This window comes from Capsicum annuum, chromosome 6, assembly GCF_002878395.1.
Source record: "Capsicum annuum cultivar UCD-10X-F1 chromosome 6, UCD10Xv1.1, whole genome shotgun sequence".
Classification (NCBI taxonomy): Eukaryota; Viridiplantae; Streptophyta; class Magnoliopsida; order Solanales; family Solanaceae; genus Capsicum; species Capsicum annuum.
The window spans coordinates 205,475,308-205,499,193 of NC_061116.1; the positions used below are offsets into that span (position 1 = coordinate 205,475,308).

At 32.1% G+C, this 23,886-nt stretch overlaps 1 protein-coding gene across 1 annotated transcript; it reads right to left on the bottom strand.

Moving 5' to 3' along the window:
• Positions 1-2,571: 2,571 nt before the first annotated feature.
• On the bottom strand, positions 2,572-4,806 carry LOC107876009 (chaperone protein dnaJ 8, chloroplastic). The gene is made up of 3 exons (XM_016722961.2): positions 4,195-4,806; positions 3,732-3,800; positions 2,572-3,005 (listed from the first exon to the last, which is right to left on the bottom strand). The coding sequence occupies exons 1-3, from the start codon at positions 4,408-4,410 to the stop codon at positions 2,829-2,831; spliced, it is 462 nt and encodes a 153-aa protein (XP_016578447.1). The 5' UTR covers positions 4,411-4,806; the 3' UTR covers positions 2,572-2,828.
• Positions 4,807-23,886: the final 19,080 nt, after the last annotated feature.

Consider the following 23,886-nt stretch of genomic DNA (forward strand, 5'->3'; position numbering starts at 1 on the left):
CGAGGTGGACGGGCTGGGTGGGGGATTGTGAGGAAGAAAGAAAATGGGGGTAGGGGGCGCTTTTTTATTTAATATATATATATATATGTGTGTGTGTGTATGTATGTATATACATATGTATTTATATAAATAAAATAGTAAATATATATTTTTTATTTTTTTTAAAAAATATATAAAAATAATGTGTGAGAGATTATTTTTTATTTTAGAAATATTGAACTTCTTACGTGGCAATGACAGGGCTCCGACGTGACATTGATGTGTAGGCGAGTGTAACACACTCTCCGTTGTGAGAGTGGTATTCAGTTTTGAGGGATGAAAATAATACACTTTAAAGATGTTAATGGGGATAAATAAACAGAAGTTAAATTTAAGTGCTAAAGTGAGTTTGGAGGGCAAGTTTACGAGGGATAAAATGTCTTTTCTCTTTTAAAAAAAAAAAAAAAGCCTAACTTTATTGATTGTTAGGTCATACATTGTTTGCTTTCTTTTTCTTGTTAATTTTCTGTTGCTTTTTCTATTACAATAGATTTAGTAACACAAATGAAATGGATATGCAGTTAAAATTTGGGTATTTTCAATAGTTTCATCACTTTCATCCCTTGATTTATAATCAACCATTCGTAAGTTTTTTCTTGCAGTTACTTCCTGCTTCTACCTCATTTTAATAATCACTTATTTTTTTTTAAAAAAAATGCTCATTGAAAATTACATAGTATTAAAAAGAATTAACTTTTTATGTCAAAGATATAAATGTAAACAATTATCAATTTCTATTTTGATTTGTCATTTCATTTTATTTGGCCCTTGTACTAAAAATATTTTTTTTCTTTTTACTTGTCAATTTTAGCAAATTAAGACAATTTTATTTTTTCCCTCCGATATTAATCTTATCGTTAAATAATTATATAAAGTGATAATAATCAAATTTAAATTTATAAAATGTTATTAATAAAATTAGTTTACTAAAATAAAACGCCTAATAAAAGGTCGTTTAAAAGAAAGTATCAAATTAACTTAGGTCAAATAAAATGAAACTAGAGAGTAAGTGGAAACAACATATTGCATAATCTTGCTATTTATCATAAGACCGTATCAAATTAACTTAGTTCAAATAAAATGAAACGAGGGAGTAGGTGGAAACAACATATTACATAGCCTTGCTATTCATCACAAGGGTTTGTGTTTGTGTTTGTGCTTCTTCCATGCCATTCTTTTTTCTCTGTTTCGATAAAACAGCAAGCAAAACGACATGGTTCACGCAGGGACCGCATAAACATATTCGTGGTTTAAGGCAAAAATTAAGCGGAGTTTCCAATTTTTTTTTTCAAATAACTTTCTTTTTATAAACTCTATTTTCAAAATTATAAAATCAATTTTTTCTAATTATTTTTTTAAGTAATAATATAATCAATACATTTAATCTTTCTTAAGACATAATACACTAGATATATGAACTTCTTCTAATAATTCTTTTCTTCTATATAAAAAAATTATTTTTCTATAAATAATATTCAATTTTTTTAAAAAATTATTTATATTATTATAAAATATGAGGTCCTCAAATTTAGGGGTCTAAGGCGGCCATCTATTTTCAGAGCCACCCCTGGGTTCACGCATCCCAGTCCCAAAAGTCATAAATGATGTTTGTCGATGTGTGTTACCAAATGAATCAATTATTGTTTGTTGCAATGTGATTTTTTTGAGGGGGGGGTGGGGGGGGTTCGAAAGTGACAACTATAATGTATTCATCTACAATAAAGTTAAATAGAAAAACTCCTCATACATATACATCCCGGTAGCACTCATCAAACCCACCGGCTTTAGGTGTCTTCTGAAAGAGACTTCAGATAGAGCCAATACTTTCGTTTGTCTATCGTTGGTCCAAAATAGTTCTCATTTGAATATCAAGATACTAAATTAATTATCATTTTAAATTTATTACTCAGTAAAGATGAAAATACTTTAATATGATGAAAAAGAGAATACTATTAAATTGACATGAAAGGATAAATAAAAATAATTTATTCCAATTACTCCCAAAGTTAATGTGTGGATTACCGAAGTTCGTAGTAAATGAACTCCTCACACATCACAGCACCAGTCATCAACTAGATTAGGCTATAGCAGTTAAGGCTCAATATTAAGCTAGTTTAGAAGTCAACTTTATAAAGTTTCTTATAACGATCTTAAGGACAAATTATTGATTTTCATTTAGTGTATTATGGCCTATAAAAGTGTCGAGTCTTAACTAAAAAGTAAAATATGTCTAATTCATCCAAACTTGAAATGATGTTAGCCCTTTATTGCTTGTCCTAATTCAACGAAATATGTTTGTACAAGTTATGCCCATTTATTGATCCAATATGACTTTTATCTGCCTAAAATTGACTAAATCCACCCATTTGAGTCATTCTGAACGTTGATTTTGACTCTGTTACAAATTGAACTTCTTCAATTTCAACTCTTTTTTTTAATTCCTATTGACCTATTCAATTTAGATAAGAAACATTGAGCAATTACAAGTTCTAGAAGCTGTAATCATTTTAGAAATCAGAACAATAGATTATGTTCCAGTAATGTAACTTCTTATTGATAGAATTGCATCATTATAATTGATAAATACAGAGGAGAGACTTCCATGATCCATCTATGTACAAAAATATACAACTCCCTCCTTTGAGTATGTACAGGAACCTCGAACCATCTTTAAGTTGATGAAGATGGATGGGTTTTTAGGTATTTAACCGAACATTATAATCCAGATTAAAGATTTAAGGTAAGACGCGCTCACAAGCTAGGTCCAGACACCATATTTATCAAGAAAATTATATATAAGGGTTGATGTGAGAAGAATAGTCGCGAATGCCGGCCCCTTCCCATCCCATCCACTCTTCCCACATATCCCAATCTGGATCATTTACCCCTCTCATGGATTCATCATCATCATATTCCTCATATATCTCTGCACTCTTCGTTTCACCTCTCAAGTTACTCATCACAGTCTGCACCAAGAACCACACATCAGACAATAATTCAAAGACTGAAATCTGAATAATTAGACGTTAACATAATGACAAGAGAGAGTTGTTCTGATGGAGGAAGTTCGAGTTACCAAAGGAGCAAAAACTTGAAAGTTCCTAAAGACAATTAAAAAAAAAAGAAGTTGACGTGATTCCTAATATTGAAATATTAGGATAAGGGACCTATACAAACAAGAAGTTCTAATACGTAATAATTGAAATTTGGATGGTGACATATTATTAGAAAACATAATCTAATGTGCACCTCTCAATTTTCAAACAAAAGTGAAAAGGACCTTTTGCCGAAAAAAATATTCACTGGTTCCCCACAAATGTTAAATCATCAGGGGATGAATGATTGATTACCTACTAAATTATTTGTTTTTGGAATAAAGTTTTATATTATCCTTTGAAGCACATCAAGTGGAGTAAAATGAAAGTCCACTTTACTTTAACACTATTATTATAAGGCTAAGATTAGTAAGAGTATTAAAAAAATACAAATCACACAATCAAGAATCCAAGCTTATCTTCCTCGGCCATCTTTTATTTGGTTCCTATATTCTCTGTTTCACAGAACTACTTTTATTAATCATAATTATAATCAGAGCTAATCCAACATATTATCCACAAATTTATAGCTATAAACATGAATTAAATGAATAAAAAGATTAAGGAGAAATGTGAATTTTCAGTAACAAAAGTTACATCGTATGCGTCATTGATTTGGTTGAATTGGATGTCACAATTACTTCCTCTGCACACATCTGGGTGATACTGAAATTCCATCAAACAAAATTTCGTCAGTTAACATGTCTAATAACTCAACAAAAATCTAAAATTGCAGGATCAAAAGACTATAATTTCAAAGCTAACAGAACAATTACCATGCCTAAGATGAATTCTAAAATCTGTATTTGTTACTCGACCATCAATTTTTTCTTTGCGAAAAAGGATTCTAACAATAAAACAACCTTCTTCTTTTTCATGATCCTGATGTTCGAATCGCATCTTGATCAATTTTACAAATATTTATTATCTTCCACCAGCACACTTACACACATCTCAATTAATTTCATGAAATGTCTATTATATCTCGAAAGCTTTACTTGCGAGATTATACCAAGTACATATTATTGTCTTAGGAAAGATAGAATTAAACAAATTATACCTGAAGAGCAAGCTTTCTAAAAGCCTTTCTGACATCAGATTCAGAAGCATCAGGTTGAATCCTCAAGGTCTTATAAGGATCCCTCATAGATGGTGAATAAACACAACTAACACCAACTCGAACATTTTCACCCTTCTTCTTCTTCAAACGAATCCAAGAAGAAGAGGCAGACTCACAACCCCCAACATTTCCCAGCATTCCCATAGCAATCGCCATTGATTATTTCTCTTCCTTTCAAATAAGCACGTATTTTCTAAGAACGTAACAGTTGAATTTTAATGTGATTAAGGGAACCAAAAAGGTACAGGATGTTTAAATAGATTATGAAATGATTGAATAATCAACGTGACCGGATCAAATATGGCAAACCAAGTGTGAATGATGACAAAACCAAGTGTGAATGATGACACAGTTTTGCTAATATATTAAGCCGAACAATAGTTGTGAATGATATAATGGTCAACAAGTGGGGGGAAATAGGGGAGGAGAAATGAATAAGAATGTGGAATATGGATATGTTTGCGTTAAGGAGAGGCTGTTTAAATAAGTGTAAAAGAGAAGAAAAAGGGATAAGACAATGAATAGTATGGTGTTTGGTACTTTTGGTTTTGGTGTGTGTTGTTTTAACTAATACTCTCCCTTCGTTACAAAATAGTTTGCTCTTGTTAATTTGATATTTTCTTAATAAAATATTTATTTGATATTTTTCTTAATAAAATATTTATTAGAAATTTATTTTATCAATTAATTTTATTAATTATGCTTTGAAAATATAAATTTAAATATATATACTTTATTTAGTCATTTAATGCTAAGGATTGTATTGAATAAATACAGTAAAATTCTCTTGATTTCGTACAACTAAAACGAAACGGAGGGAGTATGTGTTAGGTGTTTGCACCACAATTGACTTTCTTTTCATACAAGGAACACACAAATTTCTTAAATTTGGCTTAATTTTTTGAAAAAGTTTTGACATTTTTAAAGTATGGTTTAAATGTCATTTGACAATATTCACAATGTAATTTTATTGGTTTTCATAGTTACTTAAACGGGAAATTTGTGACATACAAATATTGTTCTATTATTTATGTGAATCTGTTTTATTTTGAGTAAATTTTATGAGACTATTTCTTTTGATATACTGTTATACCAATCTTTCTTATGAATGGATGGTTCATCTCCACTTGTGAATATGGATTAAGCGAATGAATTATGTTAAATTTTTATGTCTTTTTTAGTCGATGTTTGAATATGAAATTTTATTTCGTGATTTGTTATGAGAAGAAATTAATGTTTGGACATGCAATTTATCGTTGATGTCATCTCATGATAATACTATGAGATCCTCTTATGATAATATCATGAAGTCTCAAATTCTTCAAAAAGTTTGATTTGGGTTTCATATCATAATTTGGGTTATTCAAATACAAAAGTTGACCTACAAGTTTATATTTTGTAAAAGAAACTCCACCATTTATATCTACCAACTATTTATTTCATATGTAAATAAAAATTTATAGTTCATATTATTAAGTCATATTCATATAATCATTACTCTCATCAACATATAATTTATTACTCTCTCCGTCCATCTTTACTTATCACTTTTCAATTTTGGGATGTCGAACAATACTTGTCCAATTTATAAAATCAACGAATAATTATCTATTCTACCCATTCACTCTTATCATTAAATACGATCCATTATCTAATACAATTTTCAAAGCATTAAATTTATTATATTCAAAAGGGTAATATGGTAAAATTATCCCTATTATTGAACGCTTCTTCCCCCTATGTCACTAGAAAAATGAATAAGCAAAGATAGATGTCAAGAGTATTACTTCAGACCAATTTCTATTTTACTATATATTATTCACCAAATTCATTAATTTTTACCAACTAACGACGCAAAGTAATATTGTTGTTTCATCTATTTGGTCACTTGATCGAGAAATACAAGCTCAACATGAGGAGATTGTCTGTACTGTGTGGGAGAATTATATTAAAGAGTAGTACATTACAATCCATGTTCTTTTTTTACTTTTTCATTGAACGGATTATGATCAATACATGTTTATTTTTAAGAATAGCTTTGTGATAATGTATTAAACTTTTTGATCAATAAACTTTTGGTTATTTAATAGATTGTATAAAGAATTTGGGTAAATTTGATGATTTTCACAACTTACAGATTTTTTATGTTTATAAGAAAATATACAACATAAAAATTCCAAATTGTATGTCCAAACAAAATTTTAATTTCATCTCAAAATTTTAAATCATAATTTCATCTCACATGACCAAACGACCTAACAAATTTCTTATTCTTCGTCTTTTGAGGAATGCAAATTATCTCCATCTAAAATGTAGATCTATTAATTCAATCATATTAAATTTTGAATCTCTTTTAATATACCTATGCTGGAGTTCCAGTTTTTGGCGAGTGACACCAGTTTCCGACGAGTATTTCGGCTTTCTTCTCTTTTTTACAATTTTTTTTCAGGAACTACAAGTACAAATCCTATACTTTATGCGGCGACATCAAGATTTCAACGACCAACGCATTTTTCGCCGATCAGTGTATTCTTCGGGGATCAATTACAGGGATGCGGTACCAGCAGTAGGGTAAAAGCAGCGAAAACAAATTTCGGCGACTAATTTCCACATTAATTTGCCGAAATTCGACAAAACGATCAAGAAAACGTCCATCACTGCATCTTCTCTCAATATCAGGTGTACTCGTTTAATTTCTTTCTAGTTTATTTGGTGTAGGCTTTCTGTCTGCTTTTCTATCTTGATATCTTGTCTGATTTTCTTGGTTGTTTCAGTGGGATTACTGGTTTGGATTTCTTTTATTCCTCTCTAGTTTATTTGGTGTGGCTTTTTGTCTGTTTTTCTATATTAATATCTTGTCGAATTTTCTTGATTGTTTTTGTGGGATTACTGATTTCGATTTCTCTGTAACTTAGTAGGTGTTCTTTATTAGTATACCTGGGTGAGTAGTATAGTGCTTGTTGTTGCTTGTGAGTAGCAAACCCGTTTGCTATTTTTTTGTTTGTTTATTTAGCTGTTTTTAGTCGTACCCTTTTGCTCGTCGTATTTTTTGTCTCCTTTGTTCTTTATTTTCTTCTATTGTATTCTTTTGAGTGGTGGTTGGGGTGATAGATGGAAGACTAGGGTCATGTCATAGGTTGGGGTCGGGGCTGGGATCAGGTCTAGGTTCGAGTTTAGGGTCGAGGGTGAGAAAGAGTAGGGCTAGGTGGGATAAGGGTGCTTCTAGGTAGAGAGTTGAGTCTTGAAACATAGGAACGCTTCAAGGTAAGTCTATAGAGCTGGTGAACAGTCTTAGAAAGAGGAGGGTTATTATAGTGTGTGTCCAAGAGACTAAATGGGTAGGCACTAAGGCGAGAGATGTGGATGGATATAAGTTGTGGTACTCGGATAACATGAGACATAGCAATGGGGTAGGTATCTTAGTAGATGAGGAACTTAGGGAGCAGGTGGTGGAGGTTAAGAGAGTCAGTGATAGGTTGATGTCTATTAAGTTGCTCATTGGAGGATCTACGATGAACGTTATTAGTGCCCATGCTCTGCAAATAGGTTTGGACGGGGAGAAGTAAGAGGTCTTTTGGGAGGTTTTAAATGAGGTGTTGAGGCGCGTTTCGATCACTAAGAAATTTTTCGTAGGAGGATATTTTAATGAGCATATTGGGTTTTTGTCAAGAGGTTATGATGATGTGCATGGCGGTTTCGATTTTAGGGAGAAGAATGAAGGTGGTGCTTCTCTTTTGAATTTTTCTAGGGCTTTTGGATTATGGATAGTGAATTCGATCTCTTCAAAGAAGAAAGAGCACCTTATTACTTTTCGTAGTTCAGTGACCAAGACTCAGATTGACTTTTTGCTCCTTAGGAAGGGTGATAGAGCGCTATGTAAAGACTGTAAAGTTATACCTACCAAGAATCTTTCAATTCAACATAGGCTGTTGGTGATGGACTTGGTAATTAATAAGGGCAGAAAGAAGAGGAGCGTGAAGGCTCGGTCCAGGATTAAGTGGGGTAACTTGACTTTGGCTAGTGCTTTGGGGATGAGAAAAAAGTTGAAGAGTAGGGGGATTGGTAGAGTAGAGGGGATATGGATAGTATGTGGGAGACGACTGTCAATTGTATTAGGGAGACCGCTAGAGAAATATTGGATGTTTTGAAAGGTCAATCTGGTAAGCATCGAGGGGATTAGTGGTGGAATGAAGAGGTTAAGAGAAAGGTGGAGTCTAAGAAGGTGTCTTATACCAATTTTATTGAGAGCAAGGATGATGATGAGAGGCAGACGAGTAAGGAGGAGTATAAGGTAGCTAGACGAGAGGCTAAGCTAGCGATTAAGGCGGCTAAGACAACAACTTTTAAGAACTTGTATGCGGCTTTAGAGGAGAAAGACGGGGCTAAAAAGTTGTATAGACTTACCAAGGAAGGGAGTGGAGGGCTCGTGATCTTGACCAAGTAAAGTACATCAAGGGAGAGGATAGTACAGTGTTGGTTGAAGATGCCTTGATTAGAAAGAGGTGGCAGTCTTATTCTCATAACTCTTGAACGACGAGGGGGACAAAGATTTTGTGTTGGGGGATTTGGAGAAGTCTGGGGAGTATCACAACTATGGTTATTGTAGGCGTATTGAGTTTGTTGAGGTAAAGAGGACTATTCATAGGATGCGTCGGGGTAAAGCGACGGAGCCAGATGAGATTCCAATGGATTTTTAGAAGAGTACTGGCGGGGTAGGTTTGGAGTAGTTGACAAGGTTGTTTAACGTTATTTTTAGGGTGGCGAAGATGCTTGAAGCGTGGAGGTAGAGTACGATGATTTCTTTATATAAGAATAAGGGAGACATCCAGAGTTGCAACAACTATAGAGATATTAAGTTATTGAGTCATACTATGAAGATTTGGGAATAGGTGGTTGAGTTGAGACTAAGAAGGATCGCGACTATCCCTGAGAATCGGTTTGATTTAATGCCAGGTCGCTCGACTACTGAGGCAATTCACCTTGTGAGGAGATTAGTGGAGCAATTTTGGGAGAGAAAGAAGGACTTGCACATGGTGTTTATTGATCTTGAGAAAACATATGACAGAGTGCTCAGGGAGATTTTGCGGAGGTGCTTGGAGGTTAAAGGGGTGCTCGTGGTATACATTAGGTCGATTTAGGACATGTATGATGGCGCAAAGACTCGTATGAGGATGGTAGGTAGAGATTCAAAGCACTTTCTGATTTTGATAAAACTGCACCAGGGATCGACTTTTAGCCCTTTTATATTTTCCTTAGTGATGGATGTTTTGATGCGACATATTTGGGGGGGCCTTGGTATATGTTGTTTGTTGATGATGTGGTATTGATTGACGAGACTCGGGGAAGAGTTAATGATGAGTTGGAGATTTGGAGACAGACCCTTGAGTCTAAAAGATTTTAGTTAAGTAGGACCAAGACGGAGTACTTGGAGTATAAGTTTGGTGTTGTGTCATAGGAGGCTGACGTGGTTGTGAAGATGGACTCTCAGGTCATTCAGAAGATGGAGAGTTTCAAGTATCTGGGGTCTATGATTCAGGGCAATGGTGAGATTGACGAAGATGTCACGCATCGTATTGGGGAAGGGTAGTTGAAATGGAGGCTCGCTTTGGGAGTTTTATGTAATAAGAAGGTGCCCCTGAAACTTAACAGTAAGTTCTATAGAGTGGTAATCCGACCGGCTATGTTGTATGGAGCAGAGTGTTGGCCTGTTAAGAAATTTCAGATCCAAAAGTTAAAGGTGGAGGAGATGAGGATGTTGCGATGAATGTGTAGTCATACCAAGAAAGATAGGGTAAAGAATGAGATTATTCGGAAAAAGGTGGGAGTGACTTCAGTGGAGGACAAGATGCGAGTTCGGTGGAGGACAAGATACGAGAAGTGAAGTTACGTTGGTTTGGGCACGTGATGAGAAGGGGTTCTGATGCTCCAGTGTGGAGGTGTGAGACACTAGCTATGGATGATTTTAGGCGGGGTAGAGGTAGGCAGAAGAAATATTGGAGGGAGGTAATTAGGCATGATATGGAGAAGTTACAGCTTACGGAGGACATAACCCCTGATAGAAAGGTGTGGAGGATGCAGATTAGGGTAGAGGGTTAGGGGGTGAGAGTGCGTTGGTAACAGTAGGGGGTGTTCTTTATTTGTGTCTGGAGTTTCTTGGTTGCGGTGTTAAGTGTTGTCTATGATTTCGGATTTATTATTTTTAGTAACATCTTATGACTATAGTATTATCTTGTGGATTATCTTGTGGATAGCGTTGTTATATTTTGCATATTGTACAAGTTTATATGCATTTATGTTTTATGTTTGTTATATTGTTATTGATTCTAAGCCGAGAGGTCAATCAGAAACAACCTCTCTACTTCACCTGAGATTCTACCCTTCCTCCTCAGAGCTCACTAGGTGAGAATACACTGAATATGTTATTGTTGTTTTAATAGAGTTAAAGACCAAAGATCGCGCCTTAATTATTCCAATTTTTTAATTTCACATTTGTATTATCAAGAATACGAATTTCCTACGCAAGTATCACCAATGATAACAACCACATGATGTTTTGACCTTAAATATGGTTTTTTTTTGCAATTTAATTTGTAGTCCATTGAAATTTGCTTTATCCTTAGCAAAAAAAAGAAAAGAAATTTGCTTTATTAATTTCCATATAACACCTGATTATTTGATTGTAACAGTATGATGAAAGTGGTTGTTGAGGACATGACTTGTCAGTATTTGTGATTTTAGGAATTGCTGATTGAGACAAAGTGAGACGGCTCTTCGCGACCTTATCCGTGTTTTAGTCATTGATTTGGTCTCTAATATTTTTAATTTTTTTTTTGTATATTTAATAAATTCTAAAAGTCAATATTTTCATGTTATTCTTAATAAATTAAAATTCTTCACATGAGGTTTAATAAGTATTTATATATATATATATATATATATTATATATACACACCTTTTTATGGGTCAAAATTCGAAAGTCATAGTTGAACTTATTGAATAGTGACATGTGAATGTTGAAGACATATCAAATATGACACAATAGATGTAATATCATTATTATATTAGCCCACATTTTCATGAAGGTGATTTTATGTTCTTGATCTGGTCCCGGGCTATAAGGTCGAGAATATCTCAGTATGCAGACGGGAAGCCTTGCAGTAACTGATAAATTTATTGCCATGTGACAGAAAGATTACAGGTTTAAGCCTTTAAAACAATAATTTTTTGTGCACCGATCGAGCTGCCCTTTTTTTTTATTTATTTATGCAAATTCATTGAGATGACTTATCTTATAAGGTTCGATAAAATAGTAAACTTCAACTATAGAGAAGAAAATTTGAACGACTCGCTAAAATAAATAATATCAAAATTTTGTAGTATGATTAATAATTTTTCAACATAGATAGATGTTATGTCGAAATATCTAGTGCTTGACTCGAATTAGCTTCATACAATAAGTTGGTGTATAGAATTGAAGTTTGTCTATTAGTTATATTCCCTTGTTTCGACTAGCAGCCAAGTTGATCGAGTCTTTCCCTAATGCAAGAATATCCTAACAAAAAGTTGTATTGTCAATTCTGTTGATTTCTTTTTCGAATTTTCTTATTTGGTGGGAAAGATAGTTATATTTCATATAACGTAACAAAAAGATCAACAGGGACATAAGTTGTCGAATGAAATTATTCATGGAGTATACACTCTATCTTTGCCTATATGTGATTTCAATGCATATATAGATTGTACAAGTATAATTGTATAGTCTGATTTCTCTTTTTTGGTAGATAGTTTTTTCCTTGCCAAAATGGAAGTTTGATATTCTTTTATTTTAAATGAAAAATAATCATAAATAAATATCTTTTTCCAGATAAACATGTAAATAAATTTTAGTATGTGACAAATATACGGTATATAATTGATAAGTATGAAAAATGCAAAAAAGAAGAATTTGAGAAATCAAATCATTGTGAGGGACTGGCCTACACACATTTAATTTCTTCGAAGATTTTTTTTTTCTTGTTCCTTGTTCTGTTCACGTAGGAGTTAGGACCAATTAATAGGTAAAATTTTATAATGGGAGAGGTTCAACCAATATTAGTTGTAAAATTTAGAGAAGGGATCGAAAAAATTACTGGTAAGTCAAATATCATAGAAAACACATTACATAAAAGACACATATAGAAGCTTACTATCAAATAAAACAAGATCGCTATCGTAGCCAAATTAAAATTTTAGTTTATGAATTCTGATTCTCGAGAACTCATCAACTGACAAAAAAACAAAAAGATACGTAAAAATTAAAGTGAATTAATACTGAACGATGATAATTAAGAGGAGAAGAGACATGAAGCCAAAGATGAAGAAGGTATTTTTCTTGAGAGATTGGGATGAATTTTTTTTAGGACGAGCTCGACGATGAATTACCACTCCTTTTTGCTCTCCAAAAATGTAGTGTTGTTTTTGAACAGTGCCTAATTTGCTAATTTTGTTTGTTGGTGCATCATAAGAAATTTCAGAAGAAGCTGTAGTATAACTTGTTAAGGCTAATATTGCACATAACAAAATCACGATGACAAAAAGAGTACCAAAATCAAACTTCTTCATTTTTTTATAAATTACTAATTGGAGCAAAATATTTTTGTTGGAATCGGATAGAGAAGATTCTGGGGATATTTATTAATTCTGAGTGTGTATAGATGAAGACGTGACTAATTAATCTTGATGGCAATGAATATATAAGAGGGTGTTATACAGGGATGGATCTTGTTGGAGGTGGTGTACGTACATGTTATTTGCATGTCTCTTTCCTTCCTTCCTTCTTACTCTTCATTCACTTTTTACAAGGGCAAAACGATATACACGCCCCCAATCAATGTACCCAAGATATTAAGCCAAAACAATTTGCTAGACAGTTACTTGTAAGCTGCTTTTTTTCATACTCCCTTCTTCCAATATTAGTCGATCACTTTAACTTTAACGCGCCACTTAAAAGTTCATAAATAAGAAAGACAGTTTTACTGATTTATCCCTCAAAATACTTTCTTGGAATTTTACAAACTTATTTTTACACTTCTAGAGAGCATTAATTGTAATAAGGAAATTTTAATTAATTTTATCTTGATTAGTAAGTGGACAAGTAATTTGAAATATATATTTTTAATATGGTGGTCAGCTAATATAAGACGGAGGGGATAACACGTAACCTGAACTCAATTTCGTCACCATTGATTTATAAGGACGTACCATTTGGAGACTTTTCATGGTTACGCAATTTTGCGTGCTTAACGTTCCAAATATTTGCGTAAAAGGTGAAACTAAGCTCTTGTATTTTCCCAGAGGCCGCCTTGTTATTACAACTACTCATTGTTACTTCCAAGTATAAATATTTTGATTCCTTTTTTTTAATCTTTTCCTCATCAATGAGTTCCCACCATTTTTATCAGTTGTCAAAGAAATAAATTTTGAGCCTAATTCAACCCCCAAAACTAGCTTAGGAAATGAGGATTGCTCAAACAAATATTAAAAAGATCACTCATTCCGTAAAGGATTGATATGAGACTCTTCACACTGTTCCTTGACCTTGAGAAAAGAATTAACCATACATCCAAGATAAGGTCCTGTATGTACTTTGGAATTGGATGAGACATACAAGGGAAAAATCTATATATTATTGGAACCTAATTCTTTCACTGTGATATGATATGAACACAAATCAACCGAATGTGATCCTTTCCTTTTTAGCCAATTTTCTGATAGTTGTAAGCAGGTTGAGCCTCTCTCTGATTTTGGCAATGTAACTTCGGAAAAATATTCTTACTTCGAGTAGAGGGAAAATGATGACTATTTTAATGTCACTAGCTTCTTCTATTTCTAATTTAATCTGAACCAAAGCTAATTTCAGTGGTCAAATTTACTAAACTATTTTTACGCTCCACTTTGCCTAATCTAGTATGTTATTAGCTTTTTCTAAGTTTATACAGAATCATCACCAATCACCTTTTACGTGACTTGATTTACTATGTAAATTCTTTATATACCATTAATGCATAGATGTTAAACTCTTGTGTTACATATCCAGAATGAATTAAATTGGAGGTAGAGACGCCGCTTTGGAAAAAAATTAAAAGGAAAGACCCGTTTCTTAAGGATAATTAAGAACTTATCTAATTTGCTTAGGACAATTAAGTATGTATAAATAACATAAATATCAATAGTAATTACACTCTCTTTCACTTTTTTAATTACTTTACTCTCTCTCCCTATTAATATACATAACATAACCGATATATACATAACATTCTGTGTATATATTAATTTGTTACTACCGTTAAAAAAGGTAATAACTGATTCCCTTTCTTTAAAGACACAATTAGCTCAACCAATTTATTAAGTGGATTACTACATCCTTAAATTATGTAACAACTATTGAAATTCAAATTTTGAATTGTACAAATACATTAAAGCATTTTAAATCCGTATCTTTCCATATAGTATGACCAGACTTAGCACTATTACGTGAGTAACACTATATAACTGTGTTATTAGGTGCTACAAAGACACACGGATAGAAATATATAATTGTAATGTGTCAAGACACATTCTAGGTTTGTCAAGATCTTACCAATTCAGTTTCTAATCATTGCAGTTATATGCCCAAAAAAAATGGTGGAACTCATTCACATTTGTTCGTACATTAATTGTTTATTTTTGAGGAATATTTTCTTCTTATTGGTTCCTAGTCCCCGTCTTTCTCCCTGATTTCGTAGTATTTATCAGTATAGTTGTAACTTTTTATTTTTCGGGAAAATATTATCTTCTTGTTGTGTCCTAATCTTGTCTTTCTCCCTGTTTTTGCAAGATTTTTGACCTTCTAATAGCATTATATTTTCAAAAAATCATATATATATTTCTATGTCAATGTTAGGGAGTTGTGGACCAGCAGTTAAGAGTAGGAAACTATTTAATTCTTCTAATGAACCTTATTTGTTACCTGATGGTGTGTAATTGTTTTTTTTCTATTTTGGAATAGTCATCGTAGATGGATGGCTAGAAGTTCTTCAGGATGTGTTTTTGCTTTTCATGTGTTTTGCAGCTTGGGTTTAATTGATTTCTTAGAAAATCAGAATCTTGATTAACCGATTATTTAGTTTGCTGATGAAGTTCATTTCTTGTTTGTATGGTTGATCTTCAAGTTTTCATTTTTTAAAAGTGCCCATTTCTGAATGTGCTATTTTTTTGATATAAAAATTGGTTATTTGAGTTGAGGGTCTATCGAAAATTGCCTCTCATACCTGATAAGGTAGAGGTAAGGTATGCGTACACTCTACCCTCTTAAGACATGATTTGTGGAACTATAGTGGATGTGTTGTTACATCTACAGAAAACAATTGTGGAATCTGTTACATCTGTATATTGTTGTTTACTTATTAGATTGGTCAATCATTTTTTTTTTTGTGATTCCTATCTTGATTTATTTTTCATATTGTTGATTGTTGTTTGATCGTTTGTTTTCAGGTAATGAATGCTTTGTATGCCAGTTGTGTACTCATCTGCCTTTGTTGTACATCTGTTCATTTGATTTAAGTTTAATCGAATGAGCACCTAAGGTCAGTAATACCATACATTACTGACTACTTATTTATTGCTATTAACCTATTAATTTGTGTTTAAATCTACTAAATACAATTGTGCACTCTGTAATCATAGAAATATATTAATTAATGTAAACAAATACAAACAAATACAAACAATAACATGGTTATTTTAATTAATATTTACCATCTGCTCATTCAAGTAACACAGTATTACATAGTTTTACACATGATGTACCTAACAAACCTTCCTTTGACATTCTCTTGGTATTGATGACATATATTGGATCCAATCTTTTCTCCTGTAATGTTTAAATGGAAAAATAATTACAATTGTGATTAAACATTAAATGAACATCTATTAAACGTGAGTATAATGATGATAAAATTTTTCTTACATTATCATCCACCCTCTGTTTGTTGGTGTGCTGCACTGCATTATTAATGCAAAGATGTTTTCAAATTCTGATTCTTCCTCATTTAAATCAATAGCAGTATATAAAGATTCAAAAAGACAGGGTGTATCAAATCAAGTTCTGAAAAACTTCTCTATATACTACAATTGTAGCTTTATTTGTTATATTTCCATCTTTATCATAATTTTTTTTTTAATTTCTTTCTACTTGTTATCCTGAAAAGTGCTACATACAATTATCCATATGTAAATACTGATTTCGTCAAAAATAATTTCACGTGAGACAAGGACTGTCCTTGACTCTTATTGATTGTCATGGCAAAGGATATAGTAATTGAAAATTGTCTTCTTTGAAACTTAAATGGAATTCTAACATCAGATGGTGTTAAAGTCAGTCTTGAAATAAACACTTTCTGTTTAACCAACTGTCCAGATAGGACCTTGGCTTCAATTAACTGATTTTCAAGTTTAGTAACAATCAACCTTGTTCCATTACACAATCCAACTGACTGATCAATATTTCTTAATAACATCACCGGAACCCCAATCTTTAAAGTGATAGCATGATTTGGAACTCCAGAATATTTAATAGTATTCAAAAATGCTGGTGTGTGTACGTGCTTCAAAGATGAATAAGTATAATCAGAGCTGCAAATTTTATCTGAACTCAAATATGACTTCTCAGGATTATGATTGAGGAAAATCATATATTGATTGATTGATTCCACTATATCAAGAGTTGGAGCAAGAATGACTCGTTGTAGGTATCCTAGATCATTACACCGATTGATGAAATCTGGATAGGTACTTTCAACAATAGCTGATATTGAATCAATTGACTCATTAATTAGAATATCATTTGGTATAGGAACTTTTTCAATCTGTCAAGTGAACTTTCAATTCTGCTGCCAACACCCAGAATCCAATCAGAAAATCTCTGAACTCATCCAGAAGTGTACCTGTCTCATTACCTTGCATTCTCATATTCTGTGTTAATCTCAATAGTTGACAATGAGGCTATAAATATGAAGAATTGGGAGTTGCATTAACAATATCTTGCCTGATATCTTTTGAAATGATAAGTAATATTTGTCTGAAGTCACCTCCAAGAACAACTGTTTTATCTTCAAATGGTCTTTGTGAATTGGATGAATCTTTGAAGCTAAGAATATCTCTTAAGGTTTTATCAAGAGCTTCAAAACAATATCTATTCATCATTGGTGCCTCATCCCAGATAATTAATTTTGCCTTGATAGTTAAATTAGCTAAAGGGGTACCTTGCTTGATATTACATGTTGAATCTTTAGTTACATTGAACGAAATTACATAGCTTGAATGAGCTGTTCTACCACCTGGTAACAAAAGTGATATAATTCCTCTAGATACATCTATTAACACAATATCTCCTTTAGATCTTATTAAAGTAGACAAAGTCTTCCAAATAAATATTTTATCTGTTCCGTCATAACTGTATAAAAAGAAAAATTCACCCTTATTTTCATTGACATTTGTTATTATCTTTTTATACATTGACTGTTGCTCATCTGTCGAATTCTCAACCACTTGTTGATGTTTCAATGCTAAACATATTTTTAATAACGCGTTTAATCATAAATTAATCTATTGCTGCTGTCAACCTCTTCCTCATTATAAATAAGCATCAAAATTTTTGGAAAATCAAGAAAACTTCTTCCAAAACTTTTTAGAAAATTTTCTATTTTTTGCAAGCAACGATTTTTCACATCATCATTAGCCAGGTCTGCTTCTGAGGATACATAAAACACGAATTAAAATTTTGTACAATAAATATAAAAATTGTGTTTAAAAACAATTTAGGATTATATATGATAAATGAAATCATTAATTAGATAATGCGTAAGTGTATATTATAATTTGTTATTACATCTTAGTTAATGAAATAAAATGTATTATTTGTATATGTCAATTTGAAAAAAATTGAAAGCATTATTTAAGTACCTGATTTATCTAAAACTCTTCTTTCTTGAGGAAGGATATCTTCTAACAGTAAATATCAAGTTGCTTGCCAAACAATTCCTGAACGCGATATTAAATTTGATAAAAGTAGCATAGCAAATAATTGTCTTAAATATGATGACATTCCCCAATTACTTGCTTCAACTATAGCATCTACATATTCTTTGTCATCGTCTAATAAACCTAGAGCAATTGACACATCTCTAAAAGTCTTATGAACATAACCATTGATATTTCTTAGATCATTATAGCGTGTTGGACCTTTAACTACATTCAACAACAGTCTAAGATAATATTGCTCACCAGATCTCGATGGAAAAAAGAAAGTTCTGCCAATAGAAAAAACGGACTCTTTTATTTTTTTTCATTTCTTTGAATCTTGCTTTCATACTAACTTTCGAGGAAATTCTGCATACGTTAGCTCTCTTGATTCAGAAAATTCATTATTTGCCTCTTAACCACTTTAAAAACATTGATTATTTTACAGATGGTCTGTTGACTACTGTATCAATCGGATCATCATTTGAAAAAAATGACATTTTGATTGTCTTTCAATAAAAGTATAATCTTTCTATAGGTGGTTCTCTGTGATGGATTGAGAATTTAAAAATTATTCAAGCTGCTTCACATGGTGATATGTGCCTACAATCACAATACATATTTATTTCATCAACGACTCTCGAATCATCACTATTTTCATTTTGAGAAAAAGCAGCAGTGATACGATCATGTCCTTTATTAACATACTTAAATAATTATTTAATGGACCTTGACTGATTGCACCATTCTATATTAATATGTACACCGTATTTCAATAATAAAAATTTATTGTGTGTCACAACATATCTACTATCCAAATCAATGTCTGCTCTCTTTGTAGATCTACCATCATTCTTTCTTCTATAGATAGGATATCCTTCTTCATCTATCAAAGTAGAGTCAAATAATTTTTTGGAAAAGTGTTTTGTACATTTACCATTTTGCGTGCAAGGAGAAGATTTCATTACAGAATCACATGGACAATGCATCATGAAATTGGTTACAACCGCATAATAAACTGGATCAACTAATTTATCAGGCAATTCAGCTGACATAATTTCATCAATATCGACAGCATTTGAACATTTTTTACGAAGAAATAAAATAATATGTGCATGAGGTAATCAACGTTTTTAAAATTCAACTATATAAATCACTAAATAAAAAGATATGGTAGACAAGTATTTATATTTTAATGGTGATAATAATAATAATAATAACAATAATTGAATAATAATTAAAAAGGTAATGTAATAATTGTGATACAATATTAAGTTTGTACCTGCCTTTACTTCACCAAAAACTTTGTTGTCTCGTAGATCCTTTATTAATTGATCTAATTTGATTTTAAAAATTCTCGATAAAATATCTGGTCGACCTTTTGGAGACAATCCCCTAACTTTCACAAATCTAGTTACCTTTGGCCAATTTGGATTGCAAGTAAATGTGATGAAGAGATCAGAATATCCAGCTCATTTGTAGATTGCCATGGAATCCTGATAATTCTGCAACACGTAATGTGTCCCTTCAGTAAATGAAGAAGATAGTCTAACTCTTTGTCCTTGAGAAGAAGGTTCAGTGTCTCTTCTTAAAACAACTTCTTCTAATCCTTTATAAAAATGTAATCTTAACTTTTTTTGATCAAGTCTAATAAAATTCAATCTAAAAGATTTCATCATTATAAACCCATCAATCAAGAATTACTGAAATAATCTTTTAGATGATACAATTATTGAAACTTCATGCTTCCTTTCTTGTATTTTGTAGGAGAAAAATTTACGACAGCTAACATATTTTATTCCTCTAATTGATTCATCATTATTATGTAAAGAAATATCTTCTCTGTATCCATCTTTACCATATGATAAAAGAAGAGGATATTGCAAATCCAAATATGATGCATTCAACTCATTTGTTCTTTGTAGTTGTCTAGATTGATTTTCAATAACAATATCTCTGTCAGATCTTGTTGGTTCAAAATCTCCAACAACTAAATTGGATACCTCTGAAACTAACGATAAGTTGTATCTTATTCCATCTGAGCTTCTTTTACCTATCAATTTGAGATGTAAATTTGAATTTTGATTTTCTTGAAATTGATCTCTAACTATTCTAAAAGTCTTTGCTAGCACATTGTGATCATCGAGCATTTGCTTCACATTACTCACAATTTCAGCATGAACTTTATTGCTACTTTTTTCACGACTTCAAAAAATATAATAACTGAAATAATCTAAAATATGATTAATTTTAAAAGTACGATTATATATATTTTATGAACAATAATTTACTTGATAGCATGAATTCTATTGTTTATCTCATTCCCAGTATCATAAATATACAATTGTGCAAATTTTAAAGAAGATCCCTCAGTCGGCAATAACCTTTCTATTTTATGATAATTTTGTCCAGACAATTTGAATGTTTTTGGTCCTTTTGTTTGGTTGACTAATGTATTGATTTTTCCTCCCATTGATGTAAAAGAAAACATGGAATTATATGTTTGAGTATTCTCTTTGAAATTATTACTTTTTTTCCTACAAAATATTTGAGTTTGTTAAAATTTAGATATGCACAGGTTATGATATTGCTTTATTTATAATGTTTTTACCTGATCCACACAATAATTCCTTTAATATAGAAGGAGGTTCTTTTGGATTTGGCAGCTTAATCTTTTCAATACCATAATACAAAGTGAATATTGGCTTTTTATGTTTATACTTCTTCTCAATTCTTTCTTCGTATCAGAAATAAGCCTCGCAGTATTTACATACACAAGTAAGATCTCTTATGTCCCAATAATCTGATATTGCCAAAATATAATTAATATTAATACAATAATCATACTTATTGCAAACAAAGCACAAATTATATTTATAAGAAAATTTACAAAAGAACATACTTTCATTGTTAATTGCCCAATTTTTGATTATGTTCACTACAAATAATGGTAATAAATCATAAATTTATAATTCAATTGTATTAAATTTCTTAACAATATCATTTGTTGTTGAGTATAAATATACAAACCTTCAAACATATCTTGCATATTCATCAGGAGTTTGTTGGTTTAAGAGCACATGTCCTAGATGCATGAATATTAAAATTAAATAATGAAGTTGTGTGTAAAAAAGAGAATTATTGTTTTCTTTTAATGGCATACCTAATATTTCATTATATTGCATATTTAAATTAGCTGACTATGTATTCTCATCCACTAACAGTCCTTTACCCTTAGAATGCTTTTTAGTTGAAGATGATCAGCTCTCAAAATCTGTCATATACAAATTAACATTGAATGACATAATTGTCATACCAAATGTCACGATCCAAACCGAGGCCCTGGCCCTGACGAGCATTCCGAACCATAAAAGTATGGACGCCCTTCTCTATCTGGCAGTCATGCACAATATTCATACAATAAAGGAAGATGCGAAAATATAACTTAATACAGAATCATGGTCATACTCTGAACTCAATTTAACGATAAGGAATTTAAAATCCAACAACTCTAGACAATATCTAAACCAGTCTGCAAAATCTCTATTACATGCTAAAATGACAACTGTCTGAATTTGGGACAAGACCCCCATTAGACCCAAAATAAAATAAATAACATAGTCTGGAATAAACAAGCCTTCTGGAATAAAGAAGGCTTACCACTGCACAATCTCTTCTCTTTGAAATCTCTACTGCTTAGCTAGACCTCTAGATTGAGCCTTAGACCCTGAGAGATAGGGGGTCAATATAGTTGTATTGGTACATTCGGCAAATCCAAAATAGTAATTTTTATTCAACATATATGAGAGCAATTTAAAACAGTTCACAAATATATCATATGTTAAGAATCACATGGGAATAGTTAAAAGACTCTATAAAATCATCTGAACTCTGTGACATACTCTTTGTTTTACTTCTGCGCTAGGTGGTATACCCTACAACTCTGAAATTCCATGGGTTATATGAAATCTGTCATTAACTCGGCAGCCAAGCCCCTAACCCAAGTTTGCCTCAAGGGTCGGAGTCTCTGTCTCTACTATGCCACAGGACCGTCGCCAGCGTACAATAATAATATGCCCGTATCGGCAAAATACGGTTTTAGGCTATGAGTCGATTGACTCGTGCCCTCTTTGGGTAACCACCTAACCCTCTTTGACCCATTTTAAACTCTTTAATACATGTATTCTCTGAAATCAAAATCTGAAAACTCTAACTCTGTTATGGCATACATCTATATGGTATCGTCATACCATTGACTTGCAAGTTGCATCTCTGAGCCGTTAATAACATATTAAAATCTCTATTTTTAAAACATAAGGTTTGGGACCACTATATTCAATAAATCAATTCAAAGAACTCTTTCTTAAAATTCATGTAAACATATGAAAGTAACTCTTTTTTTTCAACGTTTCAAATACACAAGGTGGTCATGTCAAAGTTCTCGTTCACAAACAATTCTTTTTCTTTAACACAAAATGTAATTATATGAAGAAAACACCCTCTCATCATCTCTAAATCATTTTCAAATACTATGAAATTGAGAAAACTACTTTCAAATCCCTAAACATATATTTCAACTCTTTTCCGACAAGATCATAAACTTTAATTCAGCATAAGAGAGGAATTTCATAATTTGTGCTCTCAAACAATCTCCAATCTTAATTTTCATACATATATATATACAAATGCCAATCGAAGGAAGGGGGGGGGGGAGGAGGGGAAATACCGAAAGGGTAAAACAACAATATCACTAAAACATTCAGAAAGCATAATTAAAATCATGGGTTCCAAAACCCCTTTCTAAATTCATGCTTGATAGCCTTTAAATCATATTTGAAAGTTTTCAAAAAGCCCATGTAGTTTAGGATAAACCCCATGTACCTTAGATTTCGTAGTTAGAAGAATGGAACCTAGGTCTTGATCCTTTTCTTGGAAATCTTGATCTTAGAGATGAGTTTCTTGATCTTTGGGGGGAAAGAGTTAGGGTTTTATTTTGAGGGAAAAACTGAATTATATCGTGTATTATGCTTTTGGGTCGTGAATCTTATATTATGGACGGACCATGGGTGAGGTAAAGGTCCAAATTGCCCTTAAAAATGCGAAAACAGAACCTGAAAATTAGGTGTGTGCGTCGTATGCTAATCGCGCGCGGATACTGCCTCTCTCATGAAAATGGCTGTAACTTTTTGTTCGGATATCGGATGTTGGCGAATTTGGTATCATTGGAAAGATACTTCGAAGACCTTTCATTTGATATATATTTGGCCTTATAATTCGATATACACAAGGAGTTATAGTTGATGGAAATTGACCCAAGTTTAAACATCCACTGAAACTTAATCACTAGAAATGTTTTCAGCTCGTCTCAGAGTTAGGGGATTTTTTTGACTTCAATTCATATTCAAAGGTATTACCACACTATAGGATTGATAACCATACATATATTAACAAGGAATTATCTAGTTCGGGTCTATACGCGTAGGAATGATGGTCTAGATTCTATCCCAAAAGTACAGGGTGTTACATTATCTCCCCCTTGGGATCATTCATCCCCGAATGATGGGTAGGGACTCTTTGAAGCTCTAAAAGTGTAGA